The 18,394-nt window shown below is 37.7% G+C and overlaps 1 protein-coding gene across 1 annotated transcript in view; it reads right to left on the reverse strand.

Annotated features, from left to right (window-relative positions):
- Positions 1 to 18,394, reverse strand: part of PCCA (propionyl-CoA carboxylase subunit alpha) — a 274,019-nt gene that overhangs the window by 45,556 nt on the left and 210,069 nt on the right. Inside the window, exon 21 of the mRNA XM_015631135.3 lies at positions 14,671 to 14,724. Within this exon, the coding sequence (XP_015486621.1) occupies positions 14,671 to 14,724 (54 nt within the window). The remainder of the gene's footprint in view (positions 1 to 14,670; positions 14,725 to 18,394) is intronic.

Below are 18,394 nucleotides of genomic sequence, written 5' to 3' on the forward strand. Positions count from 1 at the left end.
CATTCAGTTTGCAGTCTGTGCATAAAACCAAGCATCTGACTTGCTCATGCTAGACATCTCATACTGCCATACACGAAAATTGGTGGAAATCACAGCCTTCAGCCTGACTTCCGTCTCAGATGGTTTTTTACTCTGCTTATCAAAATTTATAGATGGAAAATGAGTTCCAACAACCTGGTATCTCCACTACAACCTCAAGTAGTTGCCTTAATATGTCTTCTCCCTCCCTCACTACCCAGGACACCGCAGGGAATGTATGGTGAAAGGAGTCCACCCTGTTTCCTTTAAGCCCAAGGAAGTCAGCTTGGCCCAGACCCCCCTAATCCACTCAACAAGTAGCTATTGGGGTGCTTATTCCCGAGCCCTAGTACATCCAAATTCTTTGGCAGCCAGCCAGTGCCCAGTTTCAACAGAGCTGTCAGTAATTTGAGGCTAACTGCTCAGCCCAGCATAGGCACATCAGCTGCACAAACAACACAAGATCGTCTGTCAATGAGCATAATCCTTTTCTAGATGAGGTGTTTCAGGTACATTGTTACATCTCTCACATTACTGATGCCAGTTCAAATATAATTCTAGCAGAATGCAAGTAGACTTTGTGAACCACAAACCAAACTAGCAAGAAGAAAATCAGAAGCAAAATAACAGTTTGTTTTCTCTACAGTTGGAGGGGCCTCCCAGCAGTCTCATGATGTTGAAAATGGTCTTGGAACCAATTAGTGCAAACTGCCACATGACCAAAACTGAAATACCACAAACACCACAAGGGTTTGAAAAATGCTTCAAGAAATGATGCAAAGGTGGAGGAGCTTCTGCAGCACTGACAGACACCTGAAAAGAATACAAATGGATCAGTCTTGGACTCAAAATTCACCACTGCTAATGCAGGGTCTCAGCAGATGAATCACTGAGGGTGGATCATTCAGTGATGGGCTTTTGAAAACTCCTGAATACAGTACCACTACTGCACTCTGCTATATACCTATGTCTCCACCACAAGTGTTCAGTCTTTTTCAGATTAGAAATGGAGCTTCTGACCTCTCCTCAACTGGACACATCTCAGTGCAGTCACACAAGCTCTGGCAAAGAATAATTATTCTCTTTTACACTCAGCATTGTGTGTAGATCTGGAATTGCTTGTCCTGATGTCTTCTTCATCTACACCACTTCTGTGTCACTGCCCACTGCCTTGGGGACTGCCAAGAATTTGCAAATTACTGAACATATTGTCAGGATACAGAGTTCATAGAGATATTCAAAAGCCAACTGGACACAGCCCTGACGAGTCTGCTCTCACTGACCTTGCTTTGAAGGAGTGGGGGGTTCGCTTCAACCTCAAGCATTCTACATGACTATAGGAGCCGTCTCTGGCCTCTCTAAGTGTGTTTGTAAAGTTACTGCACATGTAACATTGCAATTCTATTTGGCTACTGAAGATACTTTAGGAAACACTAATGTTCTGTGTTTTCATCTTGCTTGCAGCATGATTTTAAGGGTGGAGAAATTCACAGCCTCTCTAGCATCTTGGGACACTCTGTAACTTGGCAGAAGTTATATTTTACTTTACAGGACACCTGAGTACAGTTCGTGCATCGCAAAAGCCACCATTTGATACCATAAACAAGGCTGTTTCCATTGTCACGTATTCTTGTTCTCAGTCAATGTGCCAAAATCAGGCTGTGGAACAAATGCTTGTCAGAATGTAGCTGGGATCTTGATGCAGTGTCCAGATCTGGCTTAGGTACAGCAAGTACATTGGGTTGTGCTGCTTGCTGAGTATTTGTTAAATGTTAACAGTGGGCTTGGAACTTGCAAGGCTAAGGGAGGGCTTCCCTGCAGCTCCTTTATAACTAAAAGACAAACCGAGGGAGAAAAAAAAAACCCAAAACAACAGAAAACCCTCACAAAAAAACAAGGAACGCCCAAAGACTTGTAACAGAACACTAATGTAAGTATTTTAAAATTCAAACATCTTTGTTTTTCTACCTAAGCTGATGTCAAAGAAAGCAGCAAGTGAAAATTGCTTCTGAGGGCATATCAAGAGAAGTTCTCTAAGGCAGGGAGGAGAAGGAGTTATAGTGGAAACACAGGACATTACAACAGCTTTCCTATCCATGGGGCTTTATGTCCTTGATTGAACATTTCTGTGGCCCACTCAGCACTGCTCTGTCACATACACTGAAGGTCTTTGGCACAGGGGCAGTTTGTTTTCACTTACAATACTGTGGGCTTTGCATCCACGCTGCCCTGACCTCCCTTTTCTCTCTCCCTCCCCCTGATCAAACACCATCAGACGCAGGAAGAACCTTGTTGTGGTTCTCCTGCTCGTAACACAATTTGCTATGTGAATACTTCCTGTGCACCCTGCCAACATGGCACCTCTCCAAGACATAAGACTGGTGTTTGGGAGATGGTCACACAAAGCATGATACTTCCTACTACCACTGCTCTGTCCTTCACCTTCCTTTGCCCTGCTGTGGGCAAGGACTATAAATATCAAATGGCATGAATGAAACAAAGATGAAGACTGCCTGAGTGTACCAGGTGAGTGCTTGCATCAGCATGGTTTGCTGTCCTTCAGATGGGCAGGGATGCACAGAGTCTTCTTTAAAACATCATTCACATAATTTTCAATGTAGAAAAAGAATACAATTTATGTGAAACTTTAGTTGCACAAAAAAGTGAAATAAACTGTGTGTTCCTGCATGATAATTTCCCCTGTTATCTGCACAGAGATTTAAATGAATACTGGGAAAAATTTTCCATGCTTCAAAATATAGATTTTATATGCTATGAAAAAACAAATAAACAAAGGAAAAATTTTTGTGTTACAAGAGTCCCTGGTATTTCCTCCCATCTCTAATACTTATATGTTAACTCCAGTAGCTACACAACTTGCTGATGCAATTTTCCTAAAGTTTATTCTTCTCCTAAATGCTACCTAGAGAAAGACATGAAAGTTAATGTCAGATTCATACAATTATCTCTCTTCTCAATCCATGTATCTTTCTACAAGGAAAAAAAAACAAAAAGAAGAAAAACCCCAAAATACAAATATGCCTAAAAGAATCTGACACAGGAAATACACAAGAGAAGCAATCTGAGAAAAGATGGAGAAGATAAATATGGCAGAAGAAACAAAGAAAGGATTACTAGAAAGAGGAAATGAAGTATCAGTAAAAAGATTTGACATGACATACAACAAAGTAATATGAGGCTTTAGTGATGAAAGCACTAACTTCAAGTAGAAGGAAATAAATTCTATCAAACGAGCCAACACAGAAGTGGACGATTTTAAAGACAGCATGGTTGAAGGTAACATTCTGAAGTTCATGAAAGCATGCAGAAAGAGGAACTGAAACCAGTTTTAGTTAAGAGACAAATCTTAACACAATCAAGCGTTTCAGCTGTGGGAACAAAAACGTATGAAATCCACGTAAAAGTCAACTGAGCGCATGACAACAGCACTTGGAGCCCCACACTGATTTCTCACCTGCTTCAAAGATCCATGCAGTCTGTTAAGTTTGACCTCTGACATGGTCTGAGAGCTGGTCTTTCCCTCAATGATAGTCCTGGCAGCACAGATACTTTAGCTCAGAGATAGCCAAAATGCAGTCAGTCAAAAAATTAGAGTTATTCCATCAGTTTGTGGATTTAATTTATATCCTACTGTTTACTCATCTTTTGTCACATATTCTGTTGCTTTAACAATGGGGAACACAAAATTCACTTAAGTAATCTCTTTATTTGAATGTAGGCTATAACCTACAGTAATTATGAGCAGTATGTAGCAATATTTTCACTATTTAGGACAGGAAGTGAAAAATACCAAACACATCTAAAATTGCAATAGGGATTTGTGCAGACAGAAGGTAATTACACAAAGTGGACTTTGGCCAAGACTCTCAGAATATGAAGCAATCTCAGAACCTTGTGGAAATTACCATGGGATCTTTAATGATAAGTGGGCTAAATCTTCACTTAAATTGTCCTAAAAATCATGCCTTCTCTGACAGCATATTGCTACAGAGTGACAGGACCATTGTATTCCAAAATTAGATGGTATGTCCAGCACTACAGCACACAAGTGGAAAATCAAAAACAAACAAAAACCGCCCCCAAAGCACAGTCATTTAAAAAACAGACCACGAGAACACATCTCAAGTGTTTCACGTGCACAGAATTACTTGCTTCCCCCTCTAATTTATTTCAGATTAGTAAGAGATCCGTTATTTTAGGTCAGTGTTATGACAATGGAAGTATGCCAACTTAACCTTCATTTTCTTAATTAGCATTTAACAAGAAGCTTGTCCTCTTCTAGAAATATTTCCTTCCATAAGGAAGAATAACCTTGAACAGAAGACAAATCTAAGCCAAGGGAAAGAGAAAAATGAAACCAAAGCTCCAAATATATTTACATGTGTTTTAAATATATTTATTTACATACCCTAAAGATGTAAATAAAATAGATCTCAGTAAAAAATTACTTCATCTCCCAGAAACAAGCAAAGCACTGTATCTGTATTCATAACTACTCTGGGGAAAACCAATCACAAAAAAACTCTCTCTTTTACACATGCTCCCTACCATGGACCATGTGCTCATGTAACTCATTGTTTATCTAGTCTGGAGATAAAAATGCCATGAAAAAGCAATCACAAGGCAGATGGCTGGTTTCACTAATCTGACCCTATTTCTTCCAAGTAAATCTAGTCTACAACAGTGATGCCCCAAATAATCCACCATTCCTATAATACTTAGATTTGCATATTTAGGTTAGAAATGCCTGGCATGGCTGGATGAAGATTTTCCCCCAGTAAAACAATGCTTTGTCATCAATTCTCCCGCAGAGACCATGCAGATTCTTAAAGCAGACATGTCAACACACTGAAAACCTGAGTGAAAGCACACTCACAAAACAGTCTCACCACCAATGCTCACCTCTATAGGTGCAATACCTTTTACTCTGTTTAAACCTGACTGTATAGAGTGACAAATGCAGAGATTCTCTCTGTAGCCGCCCCCACGATAACAGATGACAAGATGCAGCACAAGCTTCATCTCTTGCTAATTAAACGAATCAATTAAGAGACTATTGTTGCAACTGTGTAACTGCTGTTCTATAGTGGCAATAACAACCCCACGGGGAGGTCTTTTACTACATTAAAATGCTGTCCTCCACAACTCCATTTGATATTATTAGAAACAGTTATTTGCGTCTTGCTGTCATATTAGTAGCAAAGGCAAATTATGGAAATATGCAGACCAGAATGGTCCCAGTATGAGATCAGGTTTGGTTTTCAACCTCCAAGGGAACAATTGCTGAAATTCCAAAGTTCCCTAAAGTTCTTTAATGGAACTGATAAATCTATCAGCACAGCATCCATTTAGATTCTAGGTAAGGGTCACATATTTGCATACTTTCCTGCTAAGCTGATACAATTCAACTAGATAAATTATCATATTAAGTTTACCCTCCTGAGTTAAACTGATGGAGTTCAAAATTGTTTTCGATGGTTGTCATTAATCGCTGTTACATCCTAAATGCTCACTTTGAAATCTAATTGTGCTGGTGTACCAAGGGTCATATTAATAGCATTTTTAATGTTAAATCTTTGTAAAACATGTTTATTTTACTGATATTACCACTGAAGCCTAGAAGACTAATGAGAAACAAAGTATATTTATTAACAATAAAAACTTCATTTAAAATTTACATTCAGAGACTTAAATTAGCTTTACTAACTTCATCATGCCTTTGTTTCATTAAGATTCCCGATTAAGCTTTGAAGTCATATAAATTAATACCTCCTAAACAGTTCTTGGGTATATGCCGAAGTTGCAGACATCAAAAGGCTGTTCAAAAACATGGGCTACATGTATGTCTAGTAAATATCTTCATAAGAAAATGCCTACCTTCACTATAAGGTAACAGTTTGATATAGTTTTAAAAAAACCCACTGTCATGGGGTAGCTTTACCTTTAAAGCAAAGCTGAGGAAAGAGGGGAAGTTAGAAGTGCTGATGGCTGATGGGGGTTCTTCCTCCTGACCAATTATCAGTCATTTCCAAGAATTGACAGCAGTTTAGGCCATTGAAAAGTGGGATCAACTTGTGAACCCTACCTTAAAGTGTAAAACCAGAGCTCTCTGAGTTCTCTTTGTTTCCTGGCGGTGAAAGGTAGCAGAGGTCCGGCCTCTCGCTCTCTGCCCGGCCATGCGGCCGGGCGGGGGCCAGGCCGGGCCTGCTGCATCTCCCGGCTGGGAGATGGGGCCTGCGGGGGGCTTGTCCCGAGCCCTGTCTGGGCCGGGCCGGTTCCTGGCTTGGCTGCAGGTTTTGCCGTGATGGAATTCACCAGAAACTGCCGAGTGAAGAAGGAGAGGGGCTCTGAGCCTGCAGCAAGCAGAGACGGTGACCACACTTTCCAGAGCAGCCATGAAGAACTCTCCATCACAGACGGCTCCAGTTCCTGCACCAGCCGAAGACACAGAACTACCTACAACAGCCTGGGCAAGATTTTAACTCTTTCATTACCCAGATGAGACTTGCGGATTAACTTTTTTATCCAGAGAGAGAAAAGGAGAATGATCAACATGAAAAGAGACTTTATAAACTACCAGTGACAAGAAAGAAAAGAAACTTCAAGAAAGGTAGAGAATTAAGAAGATGCTTTAATTTAGCTGAAATGTCTTTCTGTTAAACTATGGAGATGGACAATGAAGTCCTGGAAAAAACTCCTTTAATTCATGATAAGTATGCAGGGAGGAATGAAGTATTCAAAGTGTAAACTTGAGTAATTATGGTATAGTGAAGTGCTGGGAGATTTGAAGCCTTGAAAGGCAATGAGAAAACTGTTGTCTAGTGAAGCTCACAGAAACAGATGAAGAAGACTCTTTTTTTTTTTTTTACCTTTGAATACTCATCCTTAAAAATGCTATCCCTCGAATCATGACCCATACACATCTGAAAAGATAACAGCAGCTCTGAGCAGCTGATATCAGAGCAATGGAAAACTATAACAAAAATAGTTTTCGTGTGAGAAACTCCATAAATTAACAGGAAGAAACTTCTGTTTCCCTACAAAGACAGGTGAAAAGACTGTAGCAAGAACTGGGACTGTTTTAACCACCAAAGTTCCAAAGTTTTTGTCTCTGTTGTCATGTGAACGAGAGAATAGTAAATAGATAAGGGATGAAAAGGTTTTTCTAGAAGTTTATTCTGGTGTTCTTATTCTTGTTGTTTGTCAATAAACTTTCTTTATTCCTTTTAAGTTTTATGCCTGTTTTGCCCTTATTCTAATCCATATCTCACAGCAAGAAATAAGTAATTTTCTTAGTTATTGGTTTTAAACCGCGACACCCACCAACACTTCTTTGGCCAAATTGTGCAGTTAATAATTATTTCAGTGGTAAATCATAGTCTACCAAAGTAAATCACCCGAGTTACACCTTTGGGTAAGCTGTCCACTTGTCTTCTGAGAAGTAACAGGCTAACCAACCAAGTTCAGTCCTTGTCCCTAATGTGTTACTGAGCTCAGTAAGTAAATTGTCAAATGAAGTATGGAAAATCAAAAATCCTAATTTTTCCACTATTTATTTCTGAGGGATGAGGGGCCTTATTTATTATAAACAAAGACCACAATACTACAGATAGCACACACACTACGGAACCCACCAACATTAAGGACTTTCATGGAAATCCTGACCTGCTTGTGTTATCATCACATTTTTTTCCTGAAAATTAAAACACTAATTGACAACAGGTAAAATACCAAGATAAAAAATGAATGAATAGAAAGCAAAACATTAGAACTTAAATGCAATAGCCTACTTCCAGCCTCGTTTTGTAAGAACACAATGCTTGCAATGCAGATTTCTGCCTCTCAATCCCCATTCCCAATTCCGCATCCAATTTGCACCCCCATACACTATTTAAACTGCTGATCAATTTCAGCAAAATTGATTCAAAGAAAAGCTAAGTCCATCTACCTAACAGTACCATAGCTATGTTTTCACAACTCTTCTGAAGAGCACTGGCTCTGTTACAGAAACAAGACCAAAATCCATAGTCCAGCTGAGGGAAATTTGGCAGCAGCCCATTAGATATCCAACATGCACCTATGCATCCTCATCTTCGCCTTAGCACCACCACCTCTTGTTCAAGGAGATCTCAGGCAAAAATTACAGGACTTGTAATGTTGTTCTGTGGGAACTTGCAGCACTTCCGGTTTATTTTAAGTCACAGAAGCAAAATTTAGACAGAACTCCAAGCACCTTCTTATTTCTCTTTCCAAAGGAACGTTGAGCAAGATTTCCAAAATAGTCTGATTACTTGGACCTTAGGGACATGGCTTTTTGTAACACTGGTATTTCTAGATCACTCAGGTGTTTCTGAGTTTACCCTCAGTGGACAGTTTTAATATATTTAGTATACATTCTGCTTTAAACCATGCAAGTAATAAATAAGAGAATTGAGATGTGAACAGCATATGTAGCTGTGTGACTGCACCTGATCATTCACACCTCATGGAATGGAAAAATTCTCACTGCTAAGTCCTAATGATGGTCATTACTTTCACAAGTGAAATCCTTGTTGTGTGAGTTACCCCCTTTCTACAGGATAGTGCAGCACACCTTGCTGCCAGTCTCAGGATTCTCATCATCCAGGTTCAAAAGGAAGTTATTGTTTCCAGACACAACTGCATGTTTTTTCTGTTGTCACCTTTTGCACTACTGAAATGCCACTGATGATAGTTCTACTACTAGAAGCACTGTGGTTCACAGTGCCTCTGAAAATGGATGAAAAGAAAATAAAACCTGTACAACAATACAATTCCCTTTAGATCAGCAGGGACCCTAATCTTAAGGCTTGTGAATAGGAAGAGCAAAGAAACCATTTTAAAAAAGACATTAACTTGCAAAATAATCACCTACTGGCCTATATTTATTTTCTTGTGGTTAGTACTCTATATATTCCAATAAATACCACCTTTGTAACCTCTTCAGGTCTTCAACCAATGTTTGAGAGTCTGCATAAATCTTCAGTATCTAATTTCAGAAATAGCATATATAGAAAGAAAAGCATAAAGAAAGAAAAGAACTTGTTAAGAACTGCAGTGATTTCTAAGGGTGAAAGAAGCAGGTTGTTAAACATTTGCCATTGTGAGCTGAATCACTCATACAGCCAAAGCTTTAAATGCAGGGAGAAGGAAAAAAGGAGGAGGAAGCTGTCTGCTGATGAGATTATACACAGATTGCAGGGTTTCATGACAATTTGCAAGCCTCAGTAATGGGACAAAAAGTTGGAAGTTTGCTGTTGAAGCAAAAGCAGGTAAGCCATGGCAAGAGCGAGCAGAAGGGAGAATCAGCAGTGAGAAAAGTTAATATACTGGCCTGTAGCTCCTAAGATTACCTTAGATATATAATTAAAAGAAGAAAATACAGTAAGACAGGAGCAAAGGCGAAGATTTTGAGGACTGCCTTTATGTAAAGCTCTCCATTTGACTGCCATGAACAGGATATAGAACTAACAACCCTGAATGCATATGGAATTTCCCCTTGCCAATCTATCTCAAAGTAGTTAAAACCCAAAACTCATTAATACTAACTGTGATTACTACTGCACTAGAATATATGCCAGCCATGCTAAAAAGTACAGTCAGGGCTTGACAGAGACTACTTCTCCTAAATCCAGTATCCTCGAGCTGGAATTTGCAGAACTGGTTGCAGTGATGGGCGTCAGGAATATTTTCAATGGGTTTGCAAAAAGGCTGAAGAAAAGGACATGTAATATCAACAGGCTAATAGTAATCATAAGTGAGCATAAGCTACCACAGCAGAACTTCAAATACTATGTAAATCAAAGGTGGCAAAAAAAACTCCATCGGTGATCAGCAATGGAAAAACCTCCGCTGAGATGCATCAATCAAAAAAAAGGTTCTAGGAAACTCAGAAAGCACCTAAAGATGGCTTGATTCTTAAGCCAGAGTAATTCTGATCTGTTCCATATGGTTTCCTATGTTGTGTTCCCCTATATTGTTATGTAATATACTGAGCAGTATGTCATGTATGTGTTCTTTCATCACTCCTCAGAAGAAAAAATACAACAGTTTATATTTCTGCTGCGATGTTAGAGAATATCAAAGAAACAGGATAAACGATATGCGGAGGATAGGGACCATCTCTTTGGAGGAAAGTGATCCATTGGGTCAGCAGAGCATCACTGTCAAGCATGGCCTTCAGCCCAAAGCTGACAATGGCATTACAGACACGATGGAGCCAGGCTGCTCATTATCTGAACATACACAGCTTCTTTATTTCTAATTCCACACACAGTCTAGAATACGTTTAATGCTTGCACAATAATCTGCAGTTCTCTATATACTCACAGCTTTCTTAGTGTTAAAGGCTGCCTGCCCAGACGTATTTCACTGCTGAAGTCCAGCTGAGAGGCCTGAATAACCAACAAATGACTGGGGCCAGCAGTGGGCCAGCCAGAAACATTCCTCTCACGTAAGAGAACAGAAGGTGGAACGAAAAGACAAAAGACACAACAGAAAATGGAGGGTAATTAGAAAGACAGGAATCAAGGTTGGACTTCGGTCTTCTGAGTACCCAAACACCCATTTTTTTGTATTGAAGAGGGTGAAGCAGAAGCTCAGTGTATGGATGTTAGTGTTTTTCTATAGATTTTATGTATCTGTTTTATATGATCTTTACATCTAGAGAACAAGTCCTGTGAGGAGCAGCTGAAGGAGATGGGGCTGTTTAGCCTGGACAAAAGGAGGCTCAGGGGGGACTTACACACTCTACAAATGCCTGAAAGGAGGTTGTAGCCAAGTGGGGACTGGTCTCCTCTCTCAGGTAACAAGCGACGAGAGAAAACTGCCTCAAGCTGCACCAGGGGATGTTTAGATCAGATATTTAGAAAAAATTCTTTGAAAAAAAGGTTGTCAAACACTGAACAGGCTGCCCAGGAAAGTGGTGCAGTCACTGTCTCTGAAGGTATTTAATAGATGTGTAGACATAGCACTTGGGGACATGGTTTAGCGGCGGATTTGACAGTGTTGGGTTAATGGTTGGAACTGATCATCCTAGAGATCTTTTTACATTCTAAACAATTCAGTGATTTTATGTTTTTGACAAACCTACTTCTGTGAGCTGCCTACACACAGGAGACACCCCATAAAGGACTGCTTCCTTATTTCCTGCACTCTTGCTTTTGGGCACAGTTTTGGACATTAATCTGAATCATTTTGCTTCCTTTTTCTTTGTACAATATATAACACAACCAGATTACTTGCTGTTATGGTAATGCTATTAATAAATACACTACCTGAATAAATCTAGCATGAAGTGGCAAAATAGCAGGACTTCATCGGCACACCACATCTAGTGACATTCATCAGAGGGGATAAATGAGCAAAAACTCATGTAAAATCTCAATTACAGCAATAATCCAGGATCAACTCTGCAATAAGTCAGTGAGGATTCAAAATGCTATCCTCACAAGAAAATTAAACCAAACCAGTGCAATTTCCCATTCAACAACTATTTCTTACAGCTACAAAGTTGGTTGCTCCTCAGGCAGAAACATCCTCGTACATCTTCCAAAAGTGCAAGTCCATATCATATCAGAGACTCAAAACCCTCTATCAAAAAACAATTTGGAGAAAATAAGCTATCTAATGCCACTAGAGATTGGAGAGAAAAGAAATGCTCAAGTAGCAATGAATTTCTACACATGATCAGAACCAAAAAAAAAATATTATTACAAATCCATATAGACCCCCAAGTGATGCTAACAGTATGCACTCAAAGCTATGATATCACTGGAGAAAGCAACATGATTTTTCCTGTTCTCCTCTAAAATAACAGAAATATGCTGCTACACCAACAGAAACATTCATCTTACTGTCCAGATGTTTACCATATGCTATGCAGCAAAATTCATATTATACTGTTGTCTTTCATCTGCAATGCAGCCTTCTCTGTCCTCCACCTAACTAACTGGAACTGCCAGGATATTTCTAATAGAGAAGCACAGCTTTCATTTCCCCTCAGAGTGTCAGCTGCCTTCCTAAAGCAGGGCTTGTGTTTTGTCAAAATTCAGCAGCAGAGTTGTTTCTACAGCCCAATGTCAAAAAATCAAGTGAAGCCATTTATTGAAGCTGATGCCTTCCTGACAAGCCAGGCAAGCTGTGCTCCTTACAAGATGGCTCTAAAAATATATTCTGCTGGACAGGTCAATGGTCTGTGCACTCTATAGCACCACTGGAGTGCCAGTGCTATATGCCAACAATTTGCCCTGATCACAAGGAACACAGAATGCTCAGTTATCCTTTATGTTTGCTACTAAAAATAAAAAAATAAAAAAATAGAGAAGTAACTTTGCAAGAAGTTTATTATGATGATAACAATATATTATAATAACTATAATAGGCAATCAAGACTCTTTTGCTGCTAAATTTTCCTTTCAAACACTTCCTAAGTCAACTGCACTTAGCAAGGCCTTGATAAGAAATAAATAATGGTGAACTCAAAATGTATTTCTAGGGACTTCATTAAGATAACATTTTCTTTGTTTGAACATTTACATTTGTGTATGTGCACATGCATACATACACAGACTCTGTATCTGTGTGTGCAACAATTTGTAGTGGATATCATTGTAACTTCCCTCCCATTACCTAAGCTGAGTATATTATGTGTAAATCAGAACGGTACAAGGATGTTAAACAAGTGAAGGACAAATGAAAAAGCAGAACTTAGGGGAAAGGAGGACAGTGGACTAGAAGAACTGAGAGAAGCACAAGCACAGATTGGATTCTGTGGGAAAACTAAGGATTCTATTGGTATTGGAACAAACCCTGGGAAGTAGACTTCATTACTGTTTCTCTACCCTGATTGCTGAAGTTGTCTCTCTGGGTTTGATCAGCAAGACATGCATAATTTGTATTAAATAAAATAATCTCAGAGTACTCAAGGCTTTTCTGTTTAGTCCTCCTGAGAATTTTAGTTGTAATCACATACTTCATTTCCCCAAATAACTAGGATTCAATAAACACACATGAGAGCTAGTCAGTAAGATCTAACATGTATTACAACCCATTAGCTGTTTCATCATCTTTTTTTTTTAAAGCTAAAAGCACATCAATTCTAGTCCCTCTTTTATAGTCTTTTCCTGTTGCACAAGGCCCAGAACATGAGTTCTGGTCTATAAGTGAGACTTCGAGGCACTTCTAACAAAAGAATACAAAATATTTTCATATCTAATTTGAACAGTTTTAATATCTAATGTCACAAAATACACAATCAGAATTTTCCCTGCTACAGCACCCACTTAGAGAGAAATCAATTAAAATCTAGTCAGTATTATCAAGTTGCATTTGTGGTTGTATCTTATCTACTTGGAGTAATTATTTTCTTCTCACACAAAGACTATCTGATCAGCCACCTAGCAGCACTCTCACATACACAGGTTGCAATTCCAGAGCTGAAGCATCATCATAAATACAACAGTGCAGAACAAAACTTCATTTTTATGTCTTTATGCTACTGCTACTCTGCTTGTTATTAACACAAACAAATAAATATGTATAGATAGAGATGTATTTATAAGAGTAATAAATATATGGAGCATTTTTCATTTCTAAAAACAAACATGAAAGGTAAAAATATAAATGCAAGGTATTCTTGTTACATTTACACCTTACCAACAATGGCTTCATAGAACTTGCATAAAAACTAATCACAAGTAGAATGAAAGCATGATCATATGCAATCCTAATCCACTTATGTCCAAAACAAATAGTGCACAAAGACTTTAGGACTAAATTCTAAATGGAATATTTCATTCCTAGGCTTTTCACTGCTACTATCTCTACAGTGAAATCTATTGGCAGCAAGCAGGTCAACTCACTTTAGAGGATACTTCAATTTTTTTCCATTTTCAGAACTATTTTTAGATGCATATGGAACTTGGAAAAATCAGTGGCTGCATTTCAACCATGCAAATCACAGAACTAGAAGTTGCTTCAATCACATGTATGTTTATAAGCATCCATGACCTAACACAAAACTTGTGTATTATACATGACTATCCCACAGAACAATTTTATAGAGTAAATTCTGTCTAGTGATAAAAATCTGATTAGGATTTTAGGCATCCTCCTATCCAGCAAACAAAAACTGAGAGAACTACAGAGTACCAAATCTGGTCAGAGTGACAAAACAACAGCACTCTTTGCATTACTAAACAGTTTTTCCTAGGACAGTTACTGGGATATCCACTCTGGAATCTAGGGGTGTGTGATACAGTGAAGCAATAGAGATCAGAAAGTTGATGTGGTGAGGGAGACTGGGATTGATCCTGATGTGCACCGTACCTCAGTATATTGCACTAAGCTTACAAATCAACAATCAGCTACTTTTAGATCCCCTCTAAATGAAAGAGATGCAGACTTGAATCAATAAAAACGTAGGACACAGATAATGTGTCTTGGAAGTTAGCTTCATTCAGCCTACATTCACCTGCTAAACTCAGAATATTTACACATCATACTGACCCCCCCATAACTACAAGTGTAAAGTAGGGTAATTTAGCTACTTTCTGCTTACATTATGTTCTTCTACCAACTTAACTCTTTTCATTACAGTTATTACATGCTTACCACTGTGCCTAGAAACTGAATGCTTGTCTCTCCAGAGGCATTCCGAGAAATCCGCTGAAAAACACAAATGTAAGAATTGATTAAAATTGATTAAACTCAAAATTTGTAACCATTCCATTTTCTTTGTCACATCACTGTAAAGTAATCAAGAATAACTGAATACATAAATCTATACATAAAACAGATAAAATAATTTCCTTCAACAGAAGTACTTGAAATCTAAATCATACTTCAGCTCAGATTTTGGTTTTAGTTCAGTCAACTCAATAAAATTTATTTTTAAAGGACAATGAAGGCAAATATGGCCAAGTGCAACACAGAGCAACCTTGTGCTTGAATGTCATGAATAATGAGGCTTCTGTCATCTCTGTGATTCTGTATTCCTGTTACTCACATTTAGTATTATCTTCATTCTCTCCTAATGAGAGACATTTTAATCTCTTTTTAAAATGCAAACCTCCAATGATGCTACTTTGAAAACAGAAAAAAAAAAATGACCTTATGAAATGTCTGGTCACCTACTGTGGTTCAGGAGTTGATTGAAGTTATTAAAGAGTCTTCAAATATTACATTGTCAGTGAGCAGCAAGACAATGCAAGAGAAAATATATTACTGGTTTCACACAGTATTAAACATAATTTAAATATGCAAAACGTATAAAGAATTCTTTCTTCCTGTGAATCGTTTTCTCCTTCAGCGTCAAAAGTTTTTTCTCACATTTCATTCCTACTACTTAAGCTATGGCCCACATAGGTCCCAACTCAAGGAACACAGCCCTCATTTTAAACAATGCCAACTGTACATAAAAGTACTAAAGCACAGATTTGAGATGATGAGCATTATTGCAAAGAACTGCACAGAAATCTCCACACTTTAAAGAAAAAAAATCATAATAACAGGGCTGCAAATAATCCTGAGAGACCTTCTAGCCTAATGCTCCCAGCAGAATCAAACACACCGGTGTAACTCCCAAATGACGTGTTTCTGACTCATTTTCAAAAGCTTTCAATTGCAAAAATTTCAGTCTCCCTAAGCAATTTATCCACTGTTCTGAATCTTTATCATAAGCAAGTCTTTTCTTAATATTTGATTAAAAATAACCCTCATATTAATTCTCATCTTTTTCATTACACACAGGAAACACAGATTATTTCCTTCCTTTCTACAGCTACCTCCAGGTATACGAAGAGCCCTGATCATGGCTCCCCTAAGTCTTGTCTTGTGTAGATCAAATGAGAAAGTGCTACAAAACAATAGACAGATATCCCCCAAAACAATTTTAATAGCAATAAATTAAATCCTGGACCCTTTTCACTAATGGTGCATGTTCCTCAGCTACACTTTATGAAGTAATAATTACTACAGCCCAAACATGCTTATTTTTTGACTTAACAGGTCACACACTGACATTGCAATCTGTACAATCATATGAAAACAAAGGGTGATGTGCCAGAGCCTGACATATTTCAACAATAATGATTAATGGAATGGAAAATATGGGAAATAAAATTTCATACAAAACCTGACGTTTACTTTTATAAAGGAAACAGGAATATACACTTTTCCCACAGTCTAGGATAAACACAATCAGGTTTTGGAAACCACAAAGAAGAACAAAGTACCGGCTGCCTACAATGAATGAACCGCATGCCAAAACAAACAAGTCCCAACCACTTGATAAGCTGTCAGAAAATGGCAAGCCGAAAAAAATTAAAGGATTTAATTTCTTTTTTTCCTGGAATGCCCTCCACCCTCGTTAGAGTTCTGTCACTTATTGTGCTACCCTTTTGTCCGCTTTCAAGGGTCATTAGAGACCTTTTCATGTCCTAATAAAAATTCCATTTTTTTGGCTAATCTCCCTGTCACACAGAAAAACACAACTTAAAAAACAAAACAAAACAAAAAGAAAAATAGAGCCTTTTGTCATTTTCTTTAAAGGCTTTCAGAGTAATTCCAGGTATCTTGACAACTTGACTTACTTTTCATAACTGAAAAGAAAATCATTAAAGTATTTCTTCACACGGATTTTCTTTACTCGCAGCCAAATAAGCTAGCATAGCAAAAACCAAGCCCTTTCAAAAATAATGTAATGACTTTAATAAAGCCAAATAAATATGTATATAAAGAAGGCACTTTCTAAAGCCTCAGCCTCAAGAGAAGACAAAGATATCAGCAGCATTTTTCCTGCCCTGACACTGCTGGAGCACACTGGCATCACACTATAGTAGTTCCTCACTGCTACTGTTTGCTGTGTCCAAAACACAAAGCATTGCATTCAGTGTCGATCACATTTAAAGTCAGTGGAAGCACTAAAATCTATCTCTTAAAATAATATCTGAGGGGCAGTGGGAGGGGAATAATGGGGAAGGTGAAGAAAATAGTTAAGAAACAGAGGGGAAAAAGAAATTTCCCTCACGGGTGTATGTAAAAACCAAAAAGAAGAAAGAAAGGTAGAGAAATTCTCCAAGACACAAAACATACGTTACAGCAAGACCAAAAAGAAAACTGCCAGGCTTTTGAGAACAGTGTTACAAAAGAAGTCAGAACATTATCATAATTAATGTTTCAAATTACAGTAAATAAATTTCAGCTATTAGATGTGATTAGATTTTTCTGAAAAGAGTTATTTCTGTTCCACTGGCAGGCTTGTGTTTCTGGGATTTGTAAATGTAATTGATGTTTTCAAGAAAATGAAAGGACATGGTTAACAATTATTCTTTTATTTCCCACCTCTTTAGAAAAAGGACCAGTCTCCAGTTTCTCTTGTAAAGTTAGATATTTACATATTCTATACCTCATAATAGATGGTTTCATATTGCAAGTGATAGCAGGAAAGTAATCAAATAGAGGTAAAAATAAAGAATAGCTAATTATAGGCATTGTCATTGCTCTCCTAATAAATTGCAAATTATGTGCTAGGAGGTTTACACCAAAAAGGCAAGGGAAATTTATCATTTGTTCAAAAACAAAGCATCCTTATGTGCTTACCTGCCAATACAGTAAAATTACATTGTTGACAAATTATGCGATCTTAGATATAACCAATTTCTTTTCTGGTTGATTCAGAGCACAGAGCTTCAGAATAACTTAATTAGTATCACGTGAGTTAAAAGTGTATTTTTCTTTCCTTATGAGAAAGTAATAAGCTAACTCAAATCTGAAAAAAAATCACAACTTCAAAAAATCCATCTGCAGTCTCAAAGCTGTCAAATGGGTGTGAGTGTTACATAAATATTATATGTATTTTTACACACACAGGTTACAGTATGTTATACTGCATATGCTATGTATATACAAACAAAATGCCTATGCACACATGTAAAAATAGAAAAGTGTATACAATCATACAAAATGTGTTTGATTCTCCTCTAGTTTGTGTATGCTATACCACAGTCATTTTACAAATAATCATTTTAATCTGTAAATCCCAGTAAATTAGAAGATGTTAGTGTGATATGACTTTAAATTCTTCTGCTTTGCCATAGAAAATTATTTCCACTTAGTTGGTTATCAATGATGTATTCATTGTAAGATGCAGTAGGGTTAAAATCAGCTTTGCATTAAGCCTGCAATGGATGAGCACTAGGAGATAAAGATGGTAAGAATCTTTACATGAAGAAAGATAAAGCAGCTCAAGAAAACATAAAATATATAGTACTGAAAGACATGCCTAATTGACATTATTAGACAACAAGATCTTAGAATATTTTCCACAAATCATCTG

Source organism: Parus major, chromosome 1, assembly GCF_001522545.3.
Source record: "Parus major isolate Abel chromosome 1, Parus_major1.1, whole genome shotgun sequence".
In the NCBI taxonomy this organism is placed as follows: Eukaryota; Metazoa; Chordata; class Aves; order Passeriformes; family Paridae; genus Parus; species Parus major.